The 21,595-nt window shown below is 41.6% G+C and overlaps 1 protein-coding gene across 1 annotated transcript in view; it reads right to left on the bottom strand.

The window, feature by feature from the left end:
- klf7b (Kruppel like factor 7b) overlaps positions 1–21,120 on the bottom strand; it is an 85,558-nt gene extending 64,438 nt beyond the window's left edge. The window contains exon 1 of the mRNA XM_008432712.3: positions 20,022–21,120. Coding sequence (XP_008430934.2) covers positions 20,022–20,123 — 102 coding nt within the window. The 5' untranslated portion in view covers positions 20,124–21,120. The remainder of the gene's footprint in view (positions 1–20,021) is intronic.
- Between the last annotated feature and the right edge of the window lie 475 nt (positions 21,121–21,595).

The raw sequence follows: 21,595 nt of genomic DNA, 5'->3' as shown, positions 1-21,595 counted from the left end.
GAAACCGTTTTTGAAGTTTCTGTTTGTTAGATCTTTGAGGCGCCGCTAAAAATAAAGCAGAATTAATCAGATATATAAAGTCACCGGTGGCCTCCGCATGACTGTAGCAGCCTCAGACTCTCAACGCTACCTGTCACTTTGTAACGTCGCTTATTAAAACACATGAAAGCGAGGCGGCTATAAAAAGATAACCATTACATTCTGGTTAAGAAAAAACTAAAACTAAAAAGTAAAGACGTGTGAAGTTATGACAAAAACAAAGTGCATCTGGTACTCTGAATGACCCAGAAAGTGACTAAAAAAAGAGCGGGTGTTTATTTTTATTTAGCTTTAGTTCTCCTCGAGCCAGCTGGAAGGGCTGCAGACAACATGTGGGTGCGTCCGCGCGCGAGCGCTTGTGTGTAATCTATTTAGGATATGGAGATTACCATTAAATCGTCCGGCAGGGATTACGCTCCCTTTCACCGAGCTGATTTACAGGCCACACTTATAAATGGGGGGTTAACAGCTTGTTAAGAGACGCCGGATTTTGTGTGTGTGTTTGTGTGTGTGTGTGTGAGCGTGTGTGTCCCACGTGTCAGCCTAATCTCCACTGCTCAGGGCGATGAGAGGGACGAAGAAAGGCAGCCGACACGGCGAACAACACTGAGACAAAGACGTGACGAGGGGATGGGAGGAGTGAGACGGAGAGCGGAACAAAAGAAAACAGGGAAAATGGTCGGCGCAGTCATCCGGCGAAAACGCTGAAGATGAAGAGGGGCTGTCATCTTTCCTCTGCGCGAACCTGCGTCAGCAGCGACACCACAGAGCACGTCTTCGTGCTCCGAGCGCGCGCTAAAGGAGGCATCAGCGGTGAGGCCACGTGGAGAAGGAGCCGAGGTGACAACCTGAATCTACAAAACATCCAGCTGCGATGAAGAGGGGTTACTCTTCCTGTCAGGGGCTTCTGCAAATAAGTCAGAGCTTTTCGTTGACAGATATTCTCTTTTCAAATGTTTTCTATTAAACAGCTTTCTGTCTGTAATGTAGTTACATTAAAAAATAGTTTTTACTTGTAATGAAGTTAGAGATTTTCTTACACCAACAATTAATCGGCTCTTTTGGCCAATTTGATGTGCTTCAAATTAGTGATATTAGGTACAATAGGGAGAAAAATTTCATTGCGTCAAGATTATTTTATTTACGCTGATTTGGTTCAAACTGGACTTTGAGGCTGAATTGAGCCACATATTTTTAAACAGTATTTGCACAGTCTCAGGGAGCTTTAGAAAACTTTTTACATTTACTTATTAATGATTTATTGTTTATTGATCATCAACTCAAGTAAAAATGTCATTAAATGCTGAAAATTTGAACATATGCAGAGGATTCCCAAATTACTTTCCATAACTGCCTAATGTTGTGAAAATGCGACAAACTGAAAATTACAGTTTTTATAGGAGAAAATAAACTGGAAGACAAATAAAAGTTTAAAAAGGGAGTAATGGAACAAAGAATTAGCCAAAGACCTTCAGAAAACACAAAAAAACAACATATTTATGAAGTTTCTTTATGTTTCTTTGTCCTTTTTTCTGAACCGTTGCTTTATTGTTTTTTTTTCCCATACTGGCAGAAAAAAGTTAATAATTTGGTTCTACTAATGTTGATTTTTTTAAATAAATCAACGTTATGTTGGCGTCAATCTCAATAAAACCACATTCTCCCAGAATTTTGGAGAAATGTTGAACTGAAGCGTCGAGATTGGCATCATACTGACCGGATCTAAAATGTTTTTTATTTTCTGCCCAAAGAATAAAAGCCCTTCCTTCTGAGAGAGCTCCCGCTGCAGCCTGTCGCCGCTGCTCTCTGGAAAAGGAGCTGATAACAGAGGAAGTGTGCGGGAGACGCGCCGATGCGTATCAGAGACAGAAAGTCAACAACACTGTTGACCTGCCGACGATGCCGCTCGGCGTAGTGTTTGCAGATCAAAGACAAGCGGAGAGCGGAGCTCTGAATCAACACTCAAACCGAGTGGGGAAGTCTTCGATCGCCGCTGAGCTGGAACTCCGAAGGAATGCGTTTTCGGCTGGGTGAGAATGAGGGTCGTTACTTGGAAACCACATCTGGTGACACATCTGTGAACCGCCTCCATCCGGGGCGTCACTCCGCTGCTGGCGGAGAAAAACAAACTGTTCGCTGCTCAAACTGAAAAGTAAAAACAACGAGAGACGACTGTGGTCAAACAGAACGACACAAAAGGATTTTTTTTTTAACTTTTATGAAAAAACAGTTAAGAAGATGAACTGGGTTTGTTTTTATCCACAACACTCCCATCCTCATTAACACGCACACAAATTTCTTAAAATGTTTTTGAAACAAGGTGAGCTGCCTGATTAATTTGTGTTTACAACAGTCACTTAGTGTAGCATTTAGCAGTTGGCTGATAAAGGACGTTTTACCATATTAAGGCTGACGTTGCGCAGGTGGTGTTTCTGTTAGCAACGCAGGGGGCTGCAAATGGACGGCTAATGAATGAAGCTTTGTGGTGGAGAGACTCTGGATGTTTTCTCAAATTTCATCTGTGAGGACTGATTTAAACTGGGACATACTGTGTGGAAAACATGGAAAGATTTGTAAAAACTGTAGTTAAGATGAACTGATCAGGGTTTCACAAGTTTATTAGTCATTGTTCCTCCTAATGAAAACAACTGGAACCAGCCGGCGTCCTGATCAGTTGTGATCGGTCATCAGAGGGTCAAATATGGAAAAGATATGGGTTTTTTCTATTTATTAATTGTTAGATTGTTGTGCTTAATGGACATGTTTTTAGTATTGCAAAGATCAGATAAATATAATATCTATGTACCGTTTGATTCAAAACTACAACCAGCACCACATTTCCTTTTATGTCACAATCCATATAAAAAAATGTTTGCGTACTCATTTGCAGACTGTAAAAGACTCGGGGGTTGTTTTTTTAAAATTTTTTATACACTTATTGTTGATCGTGTCTGCATTTCATTTGTGATGAACAAAAAAAAGGTTGTTGGCAAATTCATGGGTGCATCACTAATTCATTTTTATCTTTACACAAACTGGCTTTTGTCTGGAATAAAAGCTTTTCTCCTGTTGGTTTTCCCCATTCGTAAATGGTTAACAAACACACACACACACGACTGAAGGGACAAGTCAAGGCATAAATTAATACATAACGAATGAAGTCATCACTTATACATCCACCACCCTTTATTTCACACACCCAAAGAGAGTCACGCATGCTCACACAACACAATGACCTCATCCCCCACTTTATTCCCCCACCATCCCATCTCTCTCTCACACACACACACACATACGCACCTCATGCACAGAAAGGGTCAATCCATTAAAAAGCAACAGCAGCTGATCCCTGGCTGTGTGTTGCAGTCGTTTCACTTCATTGTCTCCAATAGACTAATGTAAATATATCAGAGGGCCATTAGACGATCAGGATCAGTAATGGAGTTATCACGGTGCGCACTATAACATCTAATCTCTAACAAAACGTCAAAGGACGTTTCAGAAGCTGCGTGTTCGGGTTTCTGTTTTTCATTAGAGCTTCATAAAGACTAGACACTGATAGGAATACCACCAAGTGCATCCTGAACAGGTCAAAATTTCCTTGTAGAAGTTGTTCTTCATTTCTGTGCTTCAGTGACTGAAGGCAAACATTTTTGTTTTGCTTCCTGGACACAGAATAAACCAAACCTGTAAGGATTCAACATGCAAACTTTGCTTTCTGAAAACTGTGACAAAAGTTTTAAAATTCTTCTTTTCAGTTTCCCCTAATCTTTATCTGATGTTGACATTTAAAAATATGTGAAAGATCGTGTTGTTGTTTGTTGATGCGTTTACAGAAGGAAACCTTTTGGAGTTTTTTTGGCACTTTCACACCAGAGGCGTTTGGTTCTCTTTAACCGGACAAGAGTCCATTTCTGCTTTGTTTGATTTATTTAGACCAAACATTTAAGAGTCAGAAAGAATATTTAAACAAAAAAATGCCTAAATCCATCATGTGCTAACATCATCATTGTATTAATGTATACTCGTTATTCATTTTACAGCTGAACGTCATAGTAAATGACTAAAAAAATGCTCTGAACTGCCAAATCTACCTTAAAATGAATTAATCCACACGTTGGAAACCATGTTAGCATCTTCCTTTACTCAACTTTTGGGGTTACGGCCAATCAGCACGAAAGAATGAACGCTGCTTCTGGATTGGCTGCTTTGCAAATGTCAACCAATAACGCGCCAAGCAGCATTGCTGTATTTTAGCATCCAAAGCCGCAAATTCGTTCAAATATTTCAGGATGTGCTGTCAAAAAAAGTATCTGCTAATGGAGGAATTTTCCACAAGTAATTTGGAGTCCCCCAGAAAAATCAAAAAAGAGTTGAATATGTAGCAGGGGTCCACTGTATGTTAGACCTCGTGTGTTTAAGACCTTATGGGGAGCTGAAGCTAAATGTTTAGAAGAAGAAGAAGAAGCTCACTTTGATAGAGAGATATGTCTATTTTATTCGAATAAATATTCAGGTAGTCAGTCATTCTCCACTGCTGCATCTTCAAGCAAAAAACGACTTTTTGTGGTGCAGTAAAATGGTTCAAATCTTGTCTAGACTGAATGCATTCACATTCAGTCCTCAGTTACTCACAGGGAACATGCCCCTCTCTTCTTACATCCATGTAAAAAGGTCACAAATATCAGGAAGCCTTAATGTTTTATTTAGCATTCAAGCCACAGCGTAGTTTGTATGTTTCATGTCTTTCTAAATCGGACTGTTCGCTATTAAGCCTTGAATGGGAGCACCTGGTTTGGTTTGTATAAAGAGGATTAGGATCCGCAAACAGCAGATATTCGTTGATAAAAAAATTGGGTAGATAATCTTCTCTATGTTGCAGCCCATAATTACCATTATTAATATGATTATTTTTGCCAAAAGAACTTTTAAAGGCTTCATCGTCGAGCTGCTGATTCAACACATTACTGAGGGTTTGTGTGACAGGCATTTAATTTAACTACAAGAAAATCCTAAAAAGGAAACATGCACCAGATTTTGTGTGTGTGCGCATGCGTGTGTGTGTGTGTGTGTGTGTGAGAGAGAGAGAGAGACTCCTGGGAGGCAGCCATCGTCATCACACCTTTTCTCCTTTCTTTTCAGACACACCAGGGTTGCCTTCTGTCCTCTGTACCTCCAGAGGTTTTGGTATTTTGAGGAAGCCACTGATCTCATCGGCCTTGCTGGAAAGCAAAGCAGGTGGCTGCATGAGTCATGCAACCTCGATGTGTGAGTGAGAGAGTGTGTGTGTGTGTGTCTGTTTGCGCATTTGCAGATGAAACCGTCTCTGCATGAAAGTCTTGGGGGTAAAAAAGAAACACTCTCCTCCACTCTGGCAGTTCACGCTTTAATAATTCAGACGGCTCCCGTCTCCCACAGGCAGGCACTCGCACAAAAGGAAAAAAATAAAATAAAAACAAAATAATTTTGTGTTTACAATTGGCATCAAAGGGACATTTGCTTATCATCCAGAAGGAAACCGAGACCATGTCCAGTCTAATGTGCGTAATTGTGAAAAAGCTCCTTTGTCTGTGCCTGCGAGCTTCGAGCTGCAGCATCGTGAGCCGCATGATCTCATGTTTGTAAGGCAGTCTGGAAATGATTTTAAATCAGATGAAAGGGACGGGAGATATGACGACTTACAAGCTCGGCGCGATGTTCTGCTATAACAACAGTTAAAGTGTTTAAAAATCCATTGTGCTATTTGTTGGCAAAGATAGCAAAACGCACAAACAACAAAAAAAACCCCTGATCAAGGACAACTGATCAATCAACAGCGACTTTAATGGTGCAGTTTATCCCCAAACAGGCCACAATATCAGCTTGCAATCTTATTTTTTTAAAATAGTGATGTGTATTGCTGATTTTGTGGAATCAAAAGTTAAAAAAATAAAAAAATTAATGTTTGGGATTTGAAAACGTCTTGTACAGTTTTCCATGGTTCAAATAAATCTGCATCCTTACAGGACAACCATCCCATCGGGGAAGTGATATTTAAAGCGTTTATTATTCAAAACAATTCATTTGTTTTTGAAATATTTCAATTATTTTTTCAGGTATTAAGTTGACATGTAAAAGATTTTCTCAAAACCAAAAACTCTAATAAGTTTAAAACAAGTTTAGGACAATTACTTGCATTGAAAGGAAGTACAATAATATGACTACTGCATCAATAACAGAGGCATTTACACTGATTTACAGTGGAAGTAGTTTTTTTTTTATCTCATTTTTATATTTCACATAAAAACAAAAATAAAGTATTTCTTTGGGGGGGGATTTAGTAAATCGGCCGGTGATTGGATTCAGATGCTTGTTTATTTAGTTTTCTTTTCTTAGCTCTACTGTGCCGTGTCAATAGGAAACTCAAGATGACAGCTTAAGAAAAAAACATGTAAACTATCATGCATTCGAGGAAAAGCATCGTCTCTCCGGGTAACGTCACGGACGGAGGAAGAGGAGGGGGAGGCGGGGTACAACGGCATCGCATTTATTTTTAATCACTACCTTTTCTTTGTGCTGTCACCTAAGAAACAACAGAAACATGGTGTTGATGATGACATGTGCACGGTTTGATCAAATGAACAACAGCTTTATGTGCTGATAAAACAACAACAAAAAAAAGAAGAAACAGTCACCTGCTGTCTGAAACAGTCCTTTTGTTTTTTTTAAAGAATAAAGACTCGAGTAAACACAAGTAAAAGCTACTTAAACATTGTCAAAGTAAAAAAGAAAAAAAAAACTCTGATGTGTTTGCAATTAGTAAAATATCACATTTTCCTACATAGACACTTCTAATTTGCACTCTCCTCTGCAACTTGTTCAAACACACTTGGCGGCGAGTTCAGAGCCGAGATGCACTTATCCCCACACACACGCACACACACACACACACACACACACACACACACACACACACACACACACACTGCAGCACTTGCACACTCCCTCAGGTATTCCTGGCAACATAATGGATTAAAATAGCTGGCGACCCACATTTCCCCGTCCACCAAGAAAGGCACCGTTGAGCCAGACAATGAAAAGAAATCTCCTTGTCCACAGCTGGCTGGGTTCAGGAGTTTTAATTATGAAATATACCTGAAATGGCCTGACTGACTGTGGCCCAAAGATTAAAAATGACCCAAGTTTTTAGCCACACAACACACTCAGAGATATTTGGAGATCAGGAAGAAATATATATTGGTGTAGAAAACTTTCAGGGCCCACCATAAGTCAAAAAAAGTTGAGATACCTTAAGGAAACTATGTGCTGTTATTGTCAGAGGCAATGTTTTTAGGAAGGAGGCGGAGGAGGTTCTGTTTCTGTCAGCCGCCGCCTTTTCCTCCCCAACCTGACATAAAGGCATGCATCTGCAGAGGCAGGAAGAGAAGCAGGCCAAAATTCCCAAGGTCATTCTCCTCCAGGGCATCTGACCCATTTACTGTCCCGCTCTGAACACGCGCCGCAATCGTGCCTGAATAAAGGTGCACTATAATGCAGTGGCAACGCTTTGGCTGCTCTGCAACTCCGTCTCATTTGTCACAGTCGCAGCTTCGCTGTAGCGCCGCCGTACGCAGCTCGTCTCACAGCTCGTCTCACAGCCCGGCGTCCCAAAGGAACCTCTCCACAACGAGCTTTCATGCAGGCACACTTACTTTGACTCCTGCTTGAATTAAAACAAGAAAGAAACCGACGTGTTATGGCAACATTTGATACTGCACTGTCCCAAGAAGGTCCTGGGTTTGAATCCCAATCTGGGGTGACTCTGTACAGAGTTAGCACGCTGTACGAAGTACTCCGTCTTCCTTCCACAATCCAAAAACATGACTATTAGGTTAATTGGTCTCAGTAGGAAGTGTCCTGAGTTGTAAGCCTGTGTGTGTGTGGTTGTTTATCCTGTATGTGTGTGTGTGTGTGTGTGGTGGCCTGAGATGAACTGGCGACCCTGTCAGGGCGTGTCCCGCCTCTCGGCCAGTGACTGCTGGGGACAGGCAGCAGCTCCCCCTGTGACTCTGCAAGGACAAGCGGGTACAGATGATGGATGCTCGTTTCGCCTCCTTCACCTTTATCATTTTGATTCTTTTTCTTTTTTCCCCTCCTAACTTTTTCCAGTTGCTATAAAAGGCAGCCGTCTGCCGTGGGGGGAGATTCGTGTGAGGAGATCGGCTGACGCTAACCTGTGGAAGGTCACTCCGAGGAAAAACAAAGCCAAAATAAATGAGTCTTACACAGACTTATCAAAATATTGGAAAATGTATTTAGAAATGACAACTGAGTTGTTGAATTGCTACTTAAAACACTTAACTACAAAGATACACAAATTGGATATATGAGTATGAAATGGTTTGTCAACCCGGAAGAGATGAAAAGGCAGACCGACCTGGTTCAGCGCCCCCTAGAGGACGTGGGGAAACATTTTCTTTTGCGTTACCTCGCAATACGCTCACTGCAATAATTGCTGGTCTATTTTTTTCATACAAATGTCAATTTAAAGTTTCAAATATATACACATTTGAAGAGCCTCAGTGAAAACGGGTTTATATATTCTTAACTCTTTGGAGCAAAAAACTGATTGAAAATTTATTTATTCACTGCATGTTTATGTCTGTTTGTGTCATGTTGAGTTGGAAATGCATATGACCAGCACAAAAAGACACGATCAAAACTGTCGGATGATTTTATTACCATGGCATAATAACTCAGAAATAGTCAAAATAGTTTCCTTCTTTCCTACTTATGAAAAGTTTCTGTTTATATCTTAGGTTTGTGGTGCGTTAACTAAAGAAAAAGATATAAAACTTCAGATATCAACATGTGAAAAAAACGTTATATAATAGCAGAAAGTGTGATGTAAAAAAAGACTTTCAGTATTCAACTACGCCGCATGAACTGATCAGTACATTATTGCGAAAGAATGAAAAGAAAAGAAAAACATCTTCTATGTCCACTAGAGGGCACTGTAACCTGTGTTCGCAAAAAAATGCAAATAAAACCGTTAAACTTGCTCACAGCATTTACAACACAGATTATTAACCTGACTGACTGTCTTCAGTTTTATTGAAATCTAAATTATTGTTTTAAAACCAAACAGATGTTTTACATATGTATTATATTTCTATTCGCTTTTTTAATTAAAACTGACATCAAGTGGTTATGAGTTCAGAATAATTTTCAGTCTTTAATATATTTTTGTAAAAAAAACACAAAACAAAAATGTGTCAAAATCAGAGGTTGGATCTGGAACGGATGTCATCCGCAACTTTACTGTTGAGAGACGGCAGAATATGAGAGATTTACATATTGTTGTACAGTAATACGATTAGTGATTGGTTTTTATAACGGAGGTCCAACTGGTTTTGAAGAAGAAATCGATGAGGAGTCTAAAACCTTTCAGGGTCAAACTCTGCCCTCTGTTTATTTTTGCATCTTTTTTTTGCTGGGATTTAACTATCCCATCAAGCCAAGTCATGGCAAACTTTCCTCGTATGAAAGTATTTTTCAAGAACTCAAAGAAATTTTGCTTGTACAACAAAAACATGTTTGGAAGTTGTATTATTTTTCAAGGCCGTCACAGAAAACCCCTGCTTCATTATCACAACTGTTGACCAGGAAATGTTTGTCTGTCTCATGAAGCGGACAGCTGGACGCTGAATGGCTGCGCCGTTAAAAGAGCCAGCAGATGGTGAAGGAAAGCTGGACTTTACATAAGCTGTAAACTGAGCAGTAGCCACAACTTTGTAGGAACGCTCCTGTATTATTTTTTCCTCCAAGACTTGAAAACAAAATCCTTTGTATCCTCACCAAACCTTACAGGTTTTCGTTTCCAGTCACAGTCGAATTGATCTGTGTGTTTGTGATAGTTTGGGTTCGTCTTATTGGACAGATTTGAAGATAATAGAAAGAACACGTGTGTGTGTCCTGTTGGCCTTGACAAGCTACCGCACACACACACAAACACACACAAACACAGGATGTTGTGCATTCATGGTGTGCAACATCCTCTGCACACTGAATGATCTCATCGCACACACACACAGAGGGGCTTAAATATTAAAATCGCAGACGAAGCCGTCCTCTTCATCGGCTCTACAAAAAGGAAAACGCACACAAGCAGCGGCAAAAGTAAAGCTGTGTGTTCTCCAAAGATAAATTCACAACCAACTACGCGCTTTGGAAGCATTTCTGCTCTTGCGATTGCAAAAGAGAGGAAGCAGAAGTGGAGAGAGGAAGCACATCCTACGTCGGCTCTGTTTGCGTTTCCATCAGCGCTCCAGCTCCAACGGGGAACAAAACCTCCTCTGCTCCACGTTAGCCTGAGTGGCTAACATGTCTTACCTTTAAAACGTGCAAATTTCAACTGTTCCCAGACAAAAGGGATGTTTGGGTGATAGGGGTGGGGAGCAGAGGGGGGGGGGGGGGTCTGGACGGCTGCCAGGTCACAAGGCTTCATCCCCGAGCCAATTGATCCGCAAACACTGGCTCAGCAGGATGTGGAGACAAAAAAAGACTCGACACACCTGAGCCTGTGATCACAGCCGAGACTGCTGATAATGAAAGTGAATAAATTAAACACTGCTGGGTGTTTTATTTTAAAAATAAATACAGTTTTCAATTCTTAGCAACATGATGGAGAATCGTCGTAAAGTGTTGGGGGAAGAAGCTTTCCTCCCATTGTTCTAGAAACGCCACGCTTCTCTTTAAGTAATCCGTTTTTCATGTTTTTTTTGTTTTTTTTATAGTCTAAATCAATCCCCGACCCCAGGCGCCAAAATAGCCAGCTGATCAATTAAACCCTCAAAAGCCATTATTAGCCAAAATCTACGCTTACAGAACGTAGTTTCTACTCTCTCTTAGCTCCAACAGCAGTCGTCCCGCTGCAACAAGTTCTTAAGACAAGCAGAGCTAAACATATCCGTCTCCCTGAGATGTGATGGAACTGACACTATTTATTTTTCTTCTTTTTTTTTTTATCAAACAGCAGGTTGTAAACCAGAACGGCACAGTTCCTAAAATGCGAGGCTTTTCGGTTGGAAAGAGAAAAAAACGTGGTAAATCGGTACCACATGAGACCTATTAGGACGAGTTGCTTCACAATAACAGATATCCCGTGTGCGCTCCGAGCACGCAGAGATGAATGAGTAAATCTCCTTATAAACTGTAGTAATCGGGCTCCGTGGTGAATAGAGCTGGAGAAAGGCACTCATCTTGAAAGATCAGGACTATAGCTTTCACAGCGTAAGCTCTCTCTCCCTCTCTCTGTCTCCCTCTCTGTCTCTGTCTCTCTCTCTCTCTCTCTCTCTCTCCATCACGAGTGCAGTTCATTTGTTCTGCCTTCCTGCCGTTTCAGTCTGACTGCTCCCTTTCTTATCTAATCTCTGCCTTATTCACTTACTGAATCACGGGCTCCCAGGACACCGTCGGCGGGTTTTGACGCGCGACTGGAAGTTATGAGCTGAAGACAATAACGGCGTCGTTACCTCATAATCCAAAAAAAAGAAAAGAAAAGGGAATGGTTAAATATTTTTAACCAGCATCATCAGTGAAAAATAATTCTTTCTTTCTATCTATCTATCTATCTATCTATCTATCTATCTGTCTGTCTGTCTGTCTGTCTGTCTGTCTGTCTGTCTGTCTGTCTGTCTGTCTGTCTGTCTGTCTGTCTGTCTGTCTGTCTGTCTGTCTGTCTGTCTGTCTGTCTGTCTGTCTATCTATCTATCTATCTTTCTTTCTTTCTTTCTTTCTTTCTTTTTTTTGACTAATCAAGAAACTTCAGTTCAGAATTTAATTTACCTTAAAAGTCTAAAACCTTCATCTAACTACAACTAGCGACGTCAGCCGCATAAATGCGATTTTCCACATTTTATGCGATCCAAACTCTGCAGCAGCAAGTTATTCTTTACTACGCAGGACGACTAATGAGATGAGGTCCAAATCATTGGGAGTGCAAACCAACAGGTCGTTACTGAAGACGTGAGCGGCCATATTGGATTTGGATGGTGGGTGTTGGAGAGGAAGCTCCAACTTTCCTAATTAAAACTTTTGATTCCAGAGGATGTTCTACCTCTCAGAAGCACAATGTAGCAAATCTCAGTTCACGTCACTTTGTCAAAGTGTGCAATAACGCAATTAAATGAGATGCAGTTTTAGGGTTATGTTAAAGCATCACGCATTTAGTCTAAAAATATGCCTGAAAAACCAAGCATATATACTTTTGTGCTCGAGATGCTAACGCTCGCAAAGAGTATTGAAGGAACTGAAAGAAAGTCAGAAACATGTGGATTCAAATTCAGGAATATTACAAATAAACTCATTTGTGTGTTTTTGTGATATTGTGCAGCTCTACTCGCCACTGAGAAATTCTGGCATTGCTGTGCAAATGGAGGCCATCTTGAGATTACAAGCAGCAGCGTGGCAACAAACGCATTAGCATCCCAGATATCATCTCAAGACATGTTCCTGGGTAATTTGATGTCTCTGTGCCACTTTTTGAAGTTTTTTTTTTTTTTTTTTGGTGAGGCTTTCATTCAAACGTAGCTGGGCAGGAAGAAGGGGAAGACATGCAGCAAATTGCCCAGGGCAGGAAACAGAACTGGAGACAACTGCGTCGCGAACTGCATCGACACAATCAGTGAAAATATGGACTTGTCTCGCTGATGTGAATTTATCAAAATCCAACCAAGAGCTTAAACGTCACTGTTGCCCAAAGTAGGTTTCTCCAAGATTATCACAATCGACGCGCTTTAACTCGGACGATGCTGAAGATCAGCATGGTTGCAGTCACTTCCTTCCTCTCCAGGTTCCAACGAATGTTTTCTATTCGTCTCCAACACCGATTCAGCAATCCCACCATCCAAAAACCCAGCAAAATGTGGCATCGCAGGACGGATTTTTGATAACTTGAAAGCGCAGCGCAAACAACATGAAGGGCATCATTTAAACGAAAAAAGGCTCAAAGAAATCCTCCTACGTAGAATTATGTTCAGAGACATCCACGGTGAATTTCTGCGATTCCAATTTAAAATATGCATCGCTTTACGCAACACGAGAGCTCTGGAGTAAAGTTCGAGTTCACTCGATGAAAGAACATCTTCCCACGTTTAAAAAGAGCCACATTTCCGTCTCTCTCTCTCATCGCGTGAAGAGAAGCTTTATTCATCGACCTCTTTCACCTCTCTCACACTTCCATCTTTTTCTCTCCATTCTTTTGTTTCTCTCCCTCAGCTTCATCTTTTTTTGTCTGCTGTGACTATGACAAAGCAGCTGTGCTCCGCAGACAATTACATAACTGCGTGTGTGTGTGTGTGTGCGTGTGTGTGCGCGCGTGTGTGTGTGTCAACCCGGGGCAAACTGTGAGACACACACCAAAAGGAGGGCAGAAAGAGAGAAAAGGACCAAAAGTCTCGTCTTTTCTGACTAACTTCAATCTGCGCTTTTATTGTGTCTGCTGGTGTTTTTCGGCATCTCTCGTCCTCTTACCAAGCGCTCCCTCCGTCCCCGCCCCAAACCCCGCCACCCTTCACTCCATCCCCAGAGTTACTGGGCTGTGAAATGTGAAAAACTGCAGCATGCATGGCAATTCATTATCTTGTCAAACTTCCCCGAGCCCGCCTCAAGCCGTGGGCAGATAGTGAGAGAGGAAAACAGAGTGAGAAAGAAAGAGAGAGAGAAAACAGTTCATGCAGTGGTCACTGCAGCAGGTCAACAGGTTGCAGAGGAGATGAGAAGGAGGGCAAGAAAAAAAGAAAAAAAAAAGCAGACGGTACGCATGAGTAGCTGCACAGCCTGCAAGCGTATTCTGCAGCTTGGATACTCGACTGGTTTACTGGGGTTTGTTTTATGTTGATCTACTTTAGAGATCTGTAAGTCTTGTTCTGTCAGAGATCAGTAATAATTATGTGGTTTGGTTGGATGTTTTTATTGCTGCAACACAAGCAGACAGGAGTTTTAACTTTCTTTTATGCTTTATAAGGAAACAACACAGGCTGTACGAGTAAAAACTCCATTTTGAATATGTTTTTTTTTTATTGTCGTTATTGTGTTTGCTTATAAGTCTTATCTGGCGTATAATAATAGTAAATAATACAGTAAGTCTGGTTTTTAGCTTCTTTTTTTTTGGCTCGACCTTAAAAAGCCCTAAGATGTGTTAACGGGAATCCAGTTCAAAGAGAACGAAAGTTACAGGAATAGAAAGAGGAAGGTTAAAGAAATGGTTTTCATGAGGCTGGAAAGACTTTCAGCTTTAGCAAATTTAGGATTTTTTTTTTTTTTTTAAGGTTGGCTGTAGAAGCATCTCTCTGTAACGTCCGACGATGTTCTCTCCTGGATCTGTTTTTTAGAAACATGGAACATGGTTCAAGCCTCTCAAACTTTTTCAATGCAAACTGTACAGTAATATCAAAAGCACAACCCCCCCACACTGTCGCACAGCTTTCTGCCTCAAGCTGTTAAAATACTGTGAACATTATGTAAATATATCACTGCATTCATTACACTCCAAATACCCAGTTAAGCACAAAATGTCCTATACATCTGCAAAGTTCTAATTTTAGCAACACGTTTCTTCTCGCTGGAAGTAATATCAGCATTATGAAGCAGCCGAGGCAGAGAATCTGTGGAGTTAAAGTTTAGGGCAACGACAAACATACAAGAAAAAAAATCTACTCAGGAAATATAACTTTGATTGCTGCAACACCATTAAAGGCTTTTCTGTTTGTAATGGACAAGATTGTGAACCTCTTTCAACATAAAACGCACATAAGAATAGTTGGGAAGTCTGAGCAGTGACACAGTGTGTGTGTCATTTCCAGTCAGTTACACACCTCCTGGTTGAATAAACATAAAACATTTTAATTTAATATCCTTTTTATTACGAGCCACGCTCAGTCACCAGCTTGCTACATTGTTGCCCCAAACGATAACAAGCTGTACCTAAAACGGACAGATAAAAGGGACTTTTCCCACTTCTAAAAAAAAAAATCACACGTGTTGGAAATATGTGAGCGTTTCTTTTACTGGAAAACAGAACCGGATAGGACCGGATACTGGTTGGTTTTTGTTTTCTTGTTTTTTTTTTTATCATTTGCACTACCACGCTGTCCGATTGCAGTGAAGAAACAGATTTAGGCTTGTAGCCTTTTTCCTGGACAAAAGCAAGCTAGGTTTCCCTGTAACACAGAACAGGCTGGCTGGTCTAGCTGAGTGCTGTAATGACTCCACAGCAAATAAATCAATACACTCGAAAAGAACTACAGACACACACAGCATGTAAACTAGCAGACAAGATGAGAAAAAGATATTTGAGTCAGCCGGAATAAAGCAACGCAACACTTTTAAATAGATACCTGCGAACCTTGGACACGCGCACACACGCAGCCTGTAAATGCAGCTCTACAACATCCACATAAAAAAAAAAACTGTGGCCTCTACTTCAATTACACTTTCAACATCCCTCTGTTTTCGCTTTCTCTACTTCCCTCTGTTTTGCATCAGACCACCGAGCGGCTCTGCTGTGGAATAAATGGATTACTCCTAATTGGGAAGTCTGAGTTTGATCCTTGACCACTCCGCACAGGCGCACAGATCCAACCCCCCAAAAGCCCATCACTTCAGTCCTAATGCAGAAAGATGCCGCAATTACACACAGGACGCCGTCAAATGCAACAAAAATGACAGGCGGGTAAGACAAAGGGTGTTGTTTTCCCTGCTTCTGTTACCACGATGCAAAGCAGCTGATAAAAGGCTGTATGAGGACACAAAGCCTGGACAGATAAATGATAGCCACAAATCAGGTTGCCTGAGCGTGCGTGTTGTTTGTCTGACTGCGTGTGCGCATGTGTGTGTGTGTGTGTGTGTGGTTCTGTCAGTCTGACAGCAAACGGCCAATTACTGTCGAAAGTGGCGGGATGAGTCCTGCCAGACCTTAGCTTTCCATTAGTGCATGCCAGCCAAGCATGTGCGCATGTGTATGTGTGTGTGTGTGAGTGCTAGTTTGTGTTTGCGTGTGTGTGTGTGTGTGTGTGAGAGTGTGTGCGTTTGTAAGCCTATGAGCGATGGAGTAAATGAGGGAATAGCGAGAGACAGAAGGAACAAGAGTGGAAAAATTGCGGGTGTGCCATGTTTCTGTCTGTGTCGCAGCTAGTGCAGACGCATTCGAAGAAGAAAGAAAAAATATATATTCCACACTTCAAAACTGGAAAACGGACCACAAATGCTCAACGCTGAGGAAAATAAAAGTCAAAATCTGATTAACTCCTAAAATGTAGGATTTATTTAAAAACCGGCCGACAGAAACAAAGAGCGGGATGAAGACTGCTTTCTGAAAAGCAGTCTCGTCTTTCTGCAGAGGGCCTTCCAGAGCGTCGTTAGCCTAACTTAGCACAAACATCTTATTAGCAAAGCCATAAACCAATGGAATTACTCTAAACAAGCAATTCAGGTCACGTAATGATATCCATTAGAAGCTAGTTGCTTTCTGGCTCAAAATCTAACTAAAATATTACAATTTTCTTGCCAGGAAGACATCTTGGGATTTTTAGCTAAGCATTTCCTTAGCTATCTGCACAGTAAGCAAACCTGTAATAAATGTATTGAGAATGGACAGAAGTCTCTCTCTCTCTCTCTGTCTCTGCAATGTGTCTAATGTAATAAGCATTTCCTCGAACCAAGCAGGATATTATTTCAAATGCTGTGAGAAAAAAAGAAAAGCTAATAAATTAAACAGTTGTCAAACTAAACAGCTTCCGTCTGTCATTAATCTATGGAGATGAGCAGCAAGTCACTGGGAGGAGAAGGCTTCCTTTCCATCACCAGCTACTCTTTGGTTTCCATTAGTTCAATGAAAGTCAGGACTCTGGCATGACTGTTAAAGAATAATAACGCTACCTCAAGTCAGAAATGTCAAATGTTTAAATTACTTTAAACCTGAGTCTACGACTATAAATAATCTTGGTTCTAACTATGTATTTGCTCCTGCTCTTTCGACACAGATGGCTAAGCCTAGCTAAGCCAGGCTTAGTGCCAAGTCAGGCTAGGCTAAACATGCAGCTATTGCACCAAACTCTGTTCTAAACCCGTTTTGAAGTTTTTGGAAGTGACAAAGGTTTTCTGGATAAACTATTTCTTTTTTTAACTTGCATGTAGAAGTTGAGAGCACAGCTGCCTCAGAGCAAGAAGGTTCTGGTTTTGAATCCTTGCCTGGATTCTCCCTACATGTTACGGCTTCCTCTCATAATCCATGACTCTTAGGTTAAATGGTCTCTCTAAACCTATAAGTGTGTGTGTGTGTGTGTGTGTGCGTGCGTGTGTGTGTGCATGGTCATCTGCCCTGTATCTCTTGTCCTATCATGGACTCGGTCACCCCAACGGGCACACATTAAGTGATAGTGTCTATTTTGTTTGCCTGATTAAAAACATAGCCACCAGATGGCTCTCAAACAGGATGCACAGCTATTTATTAGTGTTGCTATAGCAACTGTTGTGGGCTTAATCATTAATCAACCTTGAAACTATGGCATTATGAAATCTATTGCATCACTAAATGGTAGTGAAGTAGCTCAGCAATATGCACATAATTTTTTTTAAGATATGCATTTAGTATCTGTAACATAAGACTCCAAACTGAAAGTAAATTACACATGATCTAATTGTTTACACAACTAAACAATTAACATAAATGAGAAAAAAATGGCAGCAAAGTGAGCCGTTTGCACTAAATCCAGGATGAAGCAGCATTTATTTGGTGTGTGAGAGGAAACATGTAGTTTCTGCTTCATCCAACACTGCAACAATTTCCGTGTGCATGTTTGACACACACACACGCGCATGCACGCACACACACACACACACACACACACACACACTGACAATCCAGAGGAGACGGGATGCTACACAACAGGCCCAGGAGAGATGCTGGATTCACGTGGCTTCATACAATCTGACTCAAGTTGACAAAAATTAACCGTTGGAAATAAAATCAGGTCCCAATCAAGCGGGTAAGCAGTTCGACATGAACATAACGGAAGGAGATCCGAGTGCCTAAATGATAGGTTATAAAGCAGTCTGCAGCCTAACTTGCACTGTCAGCTGAATGTCGTGGTGGCTGACATGCATTATTCAGCAGCATTATCTGCAAACAAACAGTGGCAGGTGTGGATGTATTATTTAAGAAAAAGTCAATTCCTATTAGGCACGTGTCCATCTCCTACAGCTTGTGTGTTTTGTGTCTCGGAGGATAATCCCAAACATACCAGGCTGACAGACTCTCCTATTGATCACATCAGTCACACAAAGAGCAGCATCAGCTTCCAGGAGAAAAACGCGCACATTTCTCTCCACCACCACCACCACCACCACCCCATCACCATCAGCGTGGAACCAGGAACGCAGAAATCGCTTCGCTTTCACCGTCATGCTACTCTGACGTCGGCACCGAGCCATCACTTTCACTCAATAAGTTACAGCTGGTTAATTTTTTATTTATTTTTTTGAAATGACAAAAATCGCAAAGCAACCAAAGTCGCCAGTCACTGGATGTTGCCGTCTCCACCTTTATGATCAGCTGTTTCCTCTGACTCTGATCAGAGTTGAAGGGAGGATCTCTGAGCACGCCCTCCTCCCAGCGTAGCACACGGCAGTGGCAGCATCATGCTGTGGAGGGAAATGGATGAGAGCGGGAAGGAAGACGAGACGGAACCGGATCCAGGACGATCCTGGAGGGAAGTGACCCATTCAGCGACCAAAACGGGCATGAAGAAAACCGTAAGGAGCTCAGTTTGCTGTTTGCCGTAGCATCAAGGACACAGCTAGCATGAGGACGAAGGCCGTCTGATCAGATGAGGCCAAACCTGAACTTCATGTCCAACTTCCAAAAGGTTCTGAGAGGAGGAAAGCTAGCACAATGAACACGCCATGCCCATGTTGATACACAGCGATGGAAGAATGATGCTGTGGGAATGCTTACTTAGCCTTATGGACAGGGGAAGCTGCTTATAGAGTCCACAGTCCACCAAATCAGATTCATTCATTAAAATGACCCAGATCTAATCTGCTTGAGAATCTTTGACTGGAATTAAAAATTACAGTTTCTGTAAAAACTAAGTTTTTTTTTGTTTTATACAGAAACTGTAAAAAAAAAATTTGTTTCTGTAAATTTTTTTAATTTTACAGAATTAAAAAAATTCTCTAAAGCCTTTTACGCTCTGAAGGGCTCCAAGGTGAGAAGAAAACCCCCTCCAAAGAGTCTGTTTCTGAAAATGAAGGGCTACTAGACACATACATAAAAAAAACAACTTTTTTTAATTTATTTTTTCATTAATCAACGTCATTTATCAGAATCTATAGCAGGAACACCGTTTCCAACCTCAACCACCTTCTGCAGAGTTTTGCGCATCAATTCCGGGTGGATTAAACGCTGAAGGGATCCTAGCAGCAACAGCGTCATGCTCCTGCTTTCACATTAATGATCAGGGGAAGTTAATTAAGCCTCGAGTAGCTGCTCTGAAGGATCACGGACACGTTCCTTTTTTTTTTTTTTTTTTTTTTTTTTGGAGTGTGCGTAAACACTGTTAAGAGTGTTTACGCACACTTTTCTCCTCTTTAAACGTTGCCAGTCTGTGCCATTGGTGCGTATGGATGTATCCTCCCCCTTCCTTTTCCCCTGCGTGTGTGTGTGCGTGTGTTTTTCTCCTGTCAGCGGACCTCGCGGTGCTCCATGTGAGCGAGAGAAGAAAAAAAAAAAAAAAAAAAAAAGACGCAACTAACACGGGGCTCAGCAGCGACTCCCCTCCTAATGCAAAAAAAACAACAACAAAAAAAAAACACTTTTTAAAACCCGCACAGAAAACATCAAACATGGGCACTCAGGACATTTTATTTCAGTTTCTGTTTTTAAAAGAGGAGACGGGAGGAGAAGAAGAAGAAGAAGAAATAAAAAGCGCATCATCTCTGACCTGCTGCCAGTTCTCCTCCAGGGAAGGCATCGCCGAGAAATAACCAGTGTCATGGACGAGTTGGAGTTCCTGGAAAATACTGTAATTCGCCAAAACATCCATGGTTGACGAGGAAGGGAAAGGGGAGAGGGTTAAAAAAAAAAAAAAAAAAAAGAAGGAAAAGTAAAGAAGTCCGGAATAGAGACGATTAAAAACGCACTTCTTCTTTCCTCTTCTTTTTTTCCCCTCTTTCTTTCTCAGAGTGGAGAAAACAAACCACAAAAAAGCTGGAGGAAAAGCGCGAGCTGGTGCAGACGAGCGCGCACCTGAGCACTTTAATTAAAAAAAAAAAAAAATCGAGAAACGGCAACGTGGGTAGAAAGTGTGTGTTATTTGATCTTTGTCAGCGCAATCCCCGCTCTCTCTCTCTCTCTAGTCCTCCAGCTCGCCCTGTCACGCCTTCTCTCCTCAATCCGGGGGTGCCAGATCTATTTCCGCATTGCCAGATTGCCGATCGGGCTCCGTCCGAAGCTGCCAGGTTGCCAGGTTTGCTCCTCCAGCAGCAGACTGTACCCCGGCGCGGAGAAGAGGACGGGAGTTCATGAGGAGGAGGAGGGGGGTAGAGAGGGAGAGAGGCGGAGCCACCTTGTCACTCAATTTCATGCGTGACCTTATAAGGCAAATAGGGTTGATGATGTCACTCTTGTCCAATTAAGGAGGCGCTGAGATAGGGGGGAGGGGGCGGGGCTTTGAGGGACGCAGCCGCGCCATTGGCTGCGCGGGGACGTCGGTCTCGCTGTAGATGGCAGCGAGGGGGTGAGTTATTTTTAGAGGCCTATATAAAAGCAGCAGCATTCCTCTCTCAGTCATAACAGGCTGCACGGGCAAAGAGGTGAGAAGCGGGAAGTCGGCTGCTGCGGCGCGCGCGACGAAAGTGTGAATCTGCTTAAAGTTGCAGGTGAGAGTCAGAAGAAGAAGGAGAAGAAGAAGAAGAAGTGGCGGCGGTGGTAAAAGAAAGAAGGTGCTGCGTTGTTGTTTTGGAAGGCGCGAGCGCCTGAGCTCAGATCCCTCGTGTGGTTTTCCTGTGGTTACGTCCTGCGTGGAGAGCAGCGACTCCGTGGGAGGAAGAGCTCGGCTCAGTCCGCCCTCCTGCTCGGTTCACAAGAGGGGTTTATTTTTGTTGTTTTGAGTGAAAACAAAAATGCAACAAAAGCACGTGGTTTTTTTTCTCCAACTATTCATTTCCCTTCCCCTCACTATGAACATATTTAAGTGGAAGTGTTAACTCTCCTTCTGATCACTTCTGCTTTTCAGCTACCAGAGCATAAAATTACCTCAGATATGAGTGATGGAAGATTCATACATGACAGTTTGGATAATAAACAGAGCAAAATGAAAGAAAACATCCCGTCACGAATGGTTAAAACACTTAGTGCTTAAATTTCCTCTAATCAATTATTTTAACTTCAAAGTTAAAAATCTGATTTTGCTTCTGGTTGTTTTGTACATTACTGCAGTTAATGTGTACTTTAAGACATTCACACAATGCCCTGCAAAAGTTAAAATACGCCTTTATTTTTAATTTATTATGACAA

Source organism: Poecilia reticulata, chromosome 2 (assembly GCF_904066995.2).
Source record: "Poecilia reticulata chromosome 2, P_reticulata-male-v2, whole genome shotgun sequence".
NCBI classification, from domain to species: domain Eukaryota; kingdom Metazoa; phylum Chordata; class Actinopteri; order Cyprinodontiformes; family Poeciliidae; genus Poecilia; species Poecilia reticulata.
This window is presented reverse-complemented; position numbering and strand designations above follow the sequence as displayed.